This window comes from Oryzias melastigma, linkage group LG21 (assembly GCF_002922805.2).
Source record: "Oryzias melastigma strain HK-1 linkage group LG21, ASM292280v2, whole genome shotgun sequence".
Taxonomy (NCBI): domain Eukaryota; kingdom Metazoa; phylum Chordata; class Actinopteri; order Beloniformes; family Adrianichthyidae; genus Oryzias; species Oryzias melastigma.
This window is the reverse complement of record NC_050532.1, coordinates 17,926,511-17,935,504: the sequence shown is the minus strand read 5'-3', so window position 1 is coordinate 17,935,504 and position 8,994 is coordinate 17,926,511. Positions and strand designations below refer to the sequence as shown.

The 8,994-nt window shown below is 39.6% G+C and overlaps 1 protein-coding gene across 1 annotated transcript; it reads right to left on the bottom strand.

Annotated features, from left to right (window-relative positions):
- Positions 1–656: 656 nt before the first annotated feature.
- tbr1b (T-box brain transcription factor 1b) lies at positions 657–5,950 on the bottom strand. The gene is made up of 6 exons (XM_024287345.2): positions 4,456–5,950; positions 3,980–4,134; positions 3,766–3,887; positions 3,448–3,606; positions 3,139–3,200; positions 657–2,688 (listed from the first exon to the last, which is right to left on the bottom strand). The coding sequence occupies exons 1-6, from the start codon at positions 5,154–5,156 to the stop codon at positions 1,845–1,847; spliced, it is 2,043 nt and encodes a 680-aa protein (XP_024143113.1). The 5' UTR covers positions 5,157–5,950; the 3' UTR covers positions 657–1,844.
- Between the last annotated feature and the right edge of the window lie 3,044 nt (positions 5,951–8,994).

Here is an 8,994-nt window from a genome sequence, read left to right as displayed (position 1 = left end):
TCATCTCTTTTGCTGTGTTTCTCTTTACAGTCATGTTTTAAATCTGCCCTTTTTTAAAGAGTTGACAAGAAATTTCAGGATTTCAGAAACAAAAACAGGATTTCAGGAAAAGTTTTTATTTTTAATGCATATCTATTACATGTTGAATATATTAAAAATGTATAAAAAGTTATGGTATTCATTTGGTTAAAATCCAAATTTCCTTTTTTCTCCTTGTGAACATCAAAAATTATGAAGCTCTACAGGTTTTTGAATAAATAAATAAACAAAATTCAGGGTTGAAAATTAAGAAATGTAAAAATAAAATGTAAATATAACAAATCTGAAAATGTATAAAGTTAAAAAATATGCATCTAAACTATTTTAATTAACCAAATAGTTCATATGTTGTAAATTAAAGTAGTTTTTTTCCCAGTAGAATGGTAGAAACACCAAAAAAACAAATTTAAATTGATAAAATATTAGGTGAAAAGTCATCAGTATTCACTCACGTGGGGGGGTGGGATCAACAGAGATATAACATTTTTGATTATAACAAATTTCATTAATATTTTTTATTTTTCTTATATTTTTCCTTATAATATTATGTCTTGTACCGTCAGTGTCTATTTTCCGTGAGGTACAAGTGACTTCAGAAGATTTTATTTCCTCTTTTGTTTATTTTATTTTATTTTTTTACATTTAAATCATTGCATCAAAGTCCAAGAATCATTTAGTGAAATGTCGCCATCTAGTGTTCAGTGCAGCCACTGCACAACCCCAATCCAAAGGTAACAAACACCTCATATGCAATTAAAAATTAATCAATCGCTCCTCCGCCTCTGGTCCCACAATAGATGAAAGCTGTCTGGTTACAGAATCTGCTTACAGTTGTCACCATCTGATGTTTATGGCTGGAAAGGCTTCATAATAATAAATAATGAGCATAAACCGCAGCGAGGCCTCGAAGAGGCTTTTTCCTCTGACAGCTGCATGGGAGTTTTGCTCACTCTGGAGTGCGCGCGTGGAGCGCATCCAGCCAATTTTCATCCTTTGATATAAATAATTTTATGTATTATTTTACACTTGTATGAAAAAAAATATGTTGTAGAGATATGATCACATTTATTTCACAAAATATCTGGGCGTAAAATGATTTGTGCATGATATGAAAATGTCAAAATAAAACCATGTTTGCAAGTTATAAATTCAAAAAAAAAAGAATCAATTTGATCCATTTGGATTAAGTAAAGTGTTCCCTGATTGGAGGGAACACCGTTTATTAAGTTTCATCCACATCACAGCACATACAGAGAATTTCCACAACGTCAAGCAAAAAACCCCAAATAAAGGAGAAGAAGAGACCCTGCATGTCTACAAACACTGACAACTTCTTTAACCAACATAAGGGAAGGAGATCATCGCTTAAACTTTCTGTAGCTTCAGCCACAGCTTTAAAATAATTTAAAAATACATTTTCCCTCCCAAAAAACTGACAAATAGTCAGTTTCTGCTACACACAAAAAAAAAACATTTCATGTACAGATTCCTAAAGTTATACTAACAGTTTATAGGCTACTTCAAACAGGACAACTGGCTCTGTCAGACACTATAGGGGATCATATTTATGTCGTGGACATCCAGTCACTATCACAAATGCCAATTATTATTATTATTATTATCTATACATTATATCCATAATTACAGCAAGTCTGAGTAACAGTTTATGTCATAACCAAAAAAATTTACACTTTGGATGTAAAGATGAAACGGTCAGATAGATAGATAGATAGATAGATAGATAGATAGATAGATAGATAGATAGATAGATAGATAGATAGATAGATAGATAGATAGATAGATTCCTAACTGTGAGAGTAGAAACTGTAATAACCGATGTCTTTTGTACAGTTTTTGTCACACTCCCTCGGTGCCAGCAGCTCAGACTTTAACGGGGACACAGTCTCTGAAACCGGCGTGGCCGTGGGGGAGATTCTCCTCCGTTTGGCCTGTTCAAAGATCCCAGAGTCGCTGGAATCGATGGATTTGATGGAGGACGGCGTCTCTATCCAGCTGGACTCGGATGTGATGTCTTTGGCTTTGCTCTCCTCCGCGCCACCGATGGGCGACCTCTCCGTGCTGATGGAGTCCCCCTCCTCCTGCAGGTAGCTGCTTCCTGACCGGCCCCCGAGGGTGTTGGCGGGCCAGCAGGAAAAGACCGAGCTGGCCTTGCTGTTGACGCCGCAGTACTGCGGCGGCGTGCGTCCTCCCCAGCCAGACGGGTCTGCGTAATAGCCAAGAGGCCGGTTGGAGCAGCCCGCCGTCGGCAGGGGGAGAGCCTTCACTCCGGCCGCTGCGTAGGACAGCAAGGTGGCCGCGTTACCGGCGAAATCAGCGGCGTCGTATGCCGAGGCTGCAAAGTCCAGTCGGTTGTTGGCAGGGGTGACAAACCATCGCTGCGGGGGGGTGGCAACAGTGGGCTCCTCGGCTTGCTGAGGAGACAGCAAGCTGTTGCCGAGTGGGACGTTGCGCTCCGTGCCAGGAGCGGTCCCCACGCCAGGGTGAAAGCGAGATTTGGCATAAGTGCTGACAAATTGGTCCTGCAGGAAAGAGCTAGGCATGGCGTATCTCGCACCCGGCACGATCTGTGAACGCGGAGAGTCACCCGGTGATGGAGTTAGGCGGTCAATGTCGCAGCCTGTGTAGACACTGAAAAGATGGAGGGGGAAAACAGAGACGGTTCAGGCGCTGAATGTGGAGACTGACGAGTTTAGAGTAAAAACAAAACATTAAAAATAAAAGTTTTTTTGAGAATTAGAAGATTTTTAAAGCGGAGGCCGTAAAAACAAACTCCACTTTTACGCACAAAAATGCGCTTTTATCAAAATAAAATGAAGGAATTTCTAAAAATAAAAATGTTTTGTTGCATTTTTCTCAGCACAAATGAATTTAAAACATTATTATAACACTCATTGGTGTACACATTTACAGAGAAATAATGCAACAGGCTTTTACCTATATGTTTAGGCTTTTGGTGTAAAAAAATGTCAAAAAAAACCTATTATCAATATATTTTTCAAGAAAACGTCTATTTTATGCATTAATACACATACTTGTTGAATAAAAGAAAATAAAAGCAAATTATTAAATAAATCTTACGTGTCATAATTGTCCCGAAATCCTTTAGCAAAGGGATTGTGGTCGATTTTTAGTTGAGTGATCTGTGGAGGAAAAATTCATGAATTAAAAAGAATGTCATAATTGTGATACATTTGTTGCAGCAAAATTGTTGTTGAAAGATTAATAGTGATAGTTTTAAAAATCGGACTAAGGACATTAATTCCCACGTGATGACTCAAATGGTTATATTTAATTCTATTTGTGTAAAATTAAATTAAAAATATTTATTTTTTGTTGGCTTTTTCTTTTTTTGTCTCTGCGTGCGCTCGTGCGTCGCTGGACCCTCACATCGGTGTTCTGGTACGCCGTGACGGCGATAAACTGCGTCTCCGAGAAGGTGAAAGTCTGCACTCTTCCTGGCTGGCTGGTGTCCTCCGTGCCATCCTCGTTCACTTCCACCACATGGAGCCTGGGCTGGTACTTGTGGAGAGACTGCAGAACCACCATCTGCAGTTTCAAATCAAAGCGCGCGCGTCAAACTCACTTTTGAAGTAAAAAAAAAAAAAGTAAAAACAGTTTTATTTGTGCGCTAAAACTGGCACATATAATCCAGGAAAAGGGAGAAGAAATAAACAAAAAATGTAATTTAAAAATATAATGAATTACCTGCCCAGTGTTGTTGGAGGCACCTTTGTTGTTTGTGAGCTTCAGCTTTCCAAAGGAGATTTCTTGACGCATCCAATGCGCACCAGTATTTGGAGAGTCTGGATGCATGTAAACCCTGTTGCCTGCAAAACAAACAAACGAAAAAGTTGTAAAAAAAATAATAATAATGAACTAATATGTTATAAATTTATAGAAATAATAAAAACGATAATACCTATGACGTTTGTGTCTGCTTTTCCACATGGCACCCATTTTCCACCTTGAAAGCGCCAGTGATTTGGGTCAGCGAGGATTACATCCACAAAAATATTGTAGTGAGCTGTTGGGTCCAGGCCAGAAATATTAAAGCTCAAAAAAGGAAACATCCGTCTGCGGGACAGAAAATAAATAAATAAATGAATTTCAAGATATTTTTTAATAGAGGAGAAAAAAAATGAAGCTGCCGGAAAAAATAAAAAACGACGCGGACTTCCTCATTTTGTTTTGTTCTTTTAGTTTTTCTAGAATTATGCGTTTTTATCTTTTAAGCTGATCGCTCCCTCCATTATTTTTTTTGATGGATTTAAACGCATTCATTTTTATTATTACTATTTTTATTAATTTAAATTTCAACTTTAAATGAACGAAAATAAATAAATAGTTTTGGCTAAAAATCCGTGTTGGTTTTTGCGCATTTTTACGCACACTTACCGTCCTTGTTTTGTGATGATCATCTCTGTCTGGTGTCTGTGAAACTTCAGCCACAGGGCCCTGTTGCACAGATACACCTGCGCTTTACCCGGAACCAGTCCCGCCTGCGCCGAGGATAGCTGGTAAAAAGCCCCCCCTTGGTACGTGTGTCCATATTGCTGCGCGTAAGGGTAACCCGCTGCCGGGTAGCCCTGAGGAGAGGTGTTGGTTAAAAGGCTGTTGTACGGTCCATTAGTGATGACGGGATGATGGGCCATGTACCGGCCGGGGCTCCCGATGGAGAAAGCCGGGTGCGCGGGTCCGTGCTGGCTCGGGTAGGGAAACATGGCACTGGCGGCGGCTGCTGCTGCTGAAACTGACTGCGGCTGGGTAGACGGAGAAAAGATGCACCTTTCTCCTGCAGATCCATCGAAATTATGACGGATGTCAGAGACTCCGTGAAGATCAGGAGAGAGTTTGCCCCTCTGGACGTCCCCTGATGCGTCCTTGGAGTCGGGAAAATTGTCTGCCTCTGACTGATTCGTCATCTCCCTGGAGTTTTTTTTCAGAGGTGAACCTCTCTCCAGGTTGTCACTTGCAGATATAATAGGATGGTCCTGCAACGAAAGCTCCGATCCATTGGAGCTCGGAAAGCCACTGCCCACACTTATAAATTTCTTGGAGAGATCACTCGCCAGCGGGTTGCAGTTCTCAACCTGCATAGCTCAATGGGAAGCAACTATTAGCTCAACCTATATCACAGGCTTTTGCACACGCCTTTCCTAATCTTGTGAAAACGCCTCGCGGATGACTTGAAGTATGGAAGGCGGCAAATTAGCCAATTGACACCATTCTGCAATCAGGGAGGATTTTTTTCCTCTCCTCTCTTTGCTAATGAAACAAGTGCTGTCATTGGTTAACTCCAGGCTGTAATTTAATTAGACAGCTCTTAATTAGGAAGGAGCGCAAAGTGACTTGTTTTCATTGTGACATGGGCCTGATACATATCAGGAAAGAAGTGAGCTCCGACTTCACATAAAGGAAGAAATGCGTTCAAATAAATAAAAAAAAAATATTTGGATTGTTTTTTCCTGTCAGGGGTATTTACCTTTACCCGCGTTGTTTACCTATTCATGCGCCATGAGTGCCAAAGTATGTCTGCCCATGAAATCAGGATTTATTATTAACACGCCAAAAATGACAGTCGGTGGCAGGAAAGCCTTAAAATGTTTGTGATATGGCGTGAAATCAGAGCGTCCCACTGAAGATGTGTTTATGAGTCCCAGCGCTGGTAAATATTTGATGCGCTAAAAGTTATAGCCGCTGCTGGGGCAAATCAAGCTCCAGAAATACTGAAAAAACACTAAAGAATCACTTCCTGAAATATATATGAATAAGATTTATTTAAAAAAAAATGGAAATATGCTTTTTTTTATTTTGATTTAAAGGATTGGCGCAGTGTCAGAAAGCAGCTGGTCTAAACGCCTTCATGCTTAATTTACTGACAAGGTTAAAGTAACCCCCGCTGACGTTCAGGAGGAGTGATTATATAGAATTTAGTCTTCTTAAATTACAAATATGGTTTATGATCTCAAATCTGCTCATTTTAGAATTTTTTGACAGTTTTGTAAATCAAAAATTGCTAATTTTTAATTGCTTTTATCATGAAATGTATTTAAATTTAAAATGAAACAAAGCACTGTTAAAACATAATAAAACAAATTCAAGTAAACGAGAGCATTATTGTTGCCAGTCATAATTGCATGTTCTAAATGATAAAAAATAATAACAATCTGAGCTATAAGCCTTCAGGAGCACATGCATGGATTTCCTTGGTGGGTGCAGCCAGCAGTTGTATCTTTAATGAAGAGCCATGAATCTCTGAAGCTAACAAGAGGGGTCATTACAGAAGGGCTACTGGGTCCAGCAATCTATTTCTGAGAAACATGCAAGCACAGACTTGTCTGTACCCAAGGAGAAGAGGCCACTCTCTGCTCTACTCATTACGGGATTATGGTTCACTTCCATCGCTGATCTTTAATAAGCAAAGAGGACTTTTCTTTTTTTTTCTTTTTCTTCTTCTCTCTGTCTCTCCTACTGAACAAACCAATTGTTGAATCAGTCATGCAGCACTTTGGTGTGTTTTCCCAGGTTTAATTCTTCTCTTGGATAGTCAGTGGACATAATCATAAAGACGAGCGGCCGGGTGGGGGGCTGATTTGTTATGTCTGTGGCCAGCTTTGTCCCTCGGGGAGACGGGGAGCAGCACAGGTTAGGATCTCATGCGCAAATCTGCTTTGACCAGCTGAGCATAATGCAGTGAGTCAGAGTGAACAGCATTTATTCAACGTTGATGTATGCACGGATTTACATTCAGTCATATAGAGGGATACTATAGAATAAATCAGAAGGAGCTTTCACAGAAATAATCGTTTTCGAAAGCTTTACTTTTCACCAACCAAGCCCTGGTTAACAATGTTAATTTAAGCGTACAACAATGTGTTTTTCCTCCACCATCATATCATCACTTTCCTTTTTTTTTTTTTTTTTTTTTTTTTTTTACTTGTTGTTGTTGTGCCAAAAGGAATATGCGTGCCACCTGGGTCTAATCCAATCAATGTGAATGACAAGGAGAGAAAAAGCCTGAAAGTGAGCACCAGCTTAGGGACTTTACCTAATGCCCAGCACTGTCACTTCAATGATATGATCACAGCACACAAAATGACAACAAAATTATTGCAAGCAAGGATATGGGGACATCGTGTGCTACTCCAGTCAGGTGAAATTGCTTTTCCTGGCTATGGAATGGCTTGTCTCTTGTCGGATGGGTAAACATTTCCTTGTCAGGCCAGTAATAAGGAATGAGGCACACCGGGCTGAACTAAGAGGATGGGAGCCAAGGTTATTTGGGATTCATGACAGGTAGTGGCTTATGTTACAGTGGCTCTAAAAATTTTATAGGAATGCATTTAAGATGGCCTTTAAGTTATTTATATGTTGTTTGCTCGATGTCACGTTGCAACTTCCATCAATAAATCAAAGTCGAGCCTTTTTTTTTGGTTCTTTTTGGCACCTAAATGAACCAACAAACAAGTAAACATTCATTTGTCTTTAATTACAATCGATCAGATTAAGGGTTAGGGTTGCTTGGTGCCATGTTAACATAACTTTATCCCCCGTGGTTTTCTGCCATTGGTGATCTGCTCTGTCAGAGGGAATCAGGGTGCTTTCTGACAAAAAAAGACAGCTGGAGGCCTGCTAAGGGGCGGAGTGGACAGTTGTGGCTTTTAAACCCTTATTAGCCGTCCTCCCTGGACCCACAGAGACACGCGCCTACGCAGAAGTGCACTCCTACACCTGCTCATTATTGATGTCCTTTACGGCCCAGTCAGACCAGACTCCGGCGTGATTCTTTACCACAAAGCTCATGGCAAATTAACCTCATGGCAGGTGATCGTGTTGTTCGGGACACATTCAAGTGACAGGGATCGTGTGCCAATACCCAGAAGGTTTTCATCTGAAACCCAAAATTTTAGCTTTCTAGCAGACTTTTTGAAAACGGCCTGTAAATGTTTATCTGGGTCCCAAAGTTTGACCATTTTAGTCAACTACATCAGGAACATGCAGCTGGTTCTTGGTGAATCAGTGCTGACTATAGAGTATGTATTTCTGCAAAAACCAAGTTTAACATAAGCCTAAAGTATCCAAACTCAGTACTGGTTACAAAACTACTCAAGTACTGACTAAAGTATTTTTCTTTTTTGAATTAGTGTGTAAATTCCATGATTTTCTAATGTTGAAATAAAAATTAGAATGATTTTGAACAAGTATGAACCCTTCTTTACTGTCCTTTTGGTGAGAACAAAGCACTGACTGAAGTCTTGAACAAATTTATGATGCACAATATTTCAATCTACTGAGCAAAGACCAACAATAAATATCCAGTATTTTATCTTTTTAAATATTTTACATCTGATTCTTCCTTGTTCCCAATTATAATGAATTTTAAGTATTGAATTAATGCTGTTTTAACTCACATGACGGCTGGGATTCCAGACAGCAATTTGATTAGAATTTTTGATTTGAATTTTCTGGCATACAAGCAGGGCTGGACTTACCATTAGGCAAAGGTAGGCGATTGCCTGTGGCCCCCAACACTATGGAGCCCCCTAAGCAGAACACTTAATAAAAGTGTCTAAAATAAATGTTACGACCATCATTATTTAACTCTGCCATTAAAAAAGTACAGATAAATAATTTAAAACGCCTCAGCACTGATCGTGTGGAAGTGTTTTATTCTCCCCCGTTCCCTTGCAGTAATGGAATATTCCAGTCCACAGCAAGTCGAGAGACTTGGGCTATGTCCGAATTCCCTCCCTACTCTCTAACTACTAAAAAAAACTATATAGTGCAGGGCTATATAGTGGCCTGAATTATAAAAACAATTCGGACAGCATGCTGACTACTTTTTTTTTCTAACAGGAAGTATGACGTCACCAATTAAACAAAGTGAAAATCTAATCAATACGAGCATTTTAAAAGTTCTATTTATGACTCCAC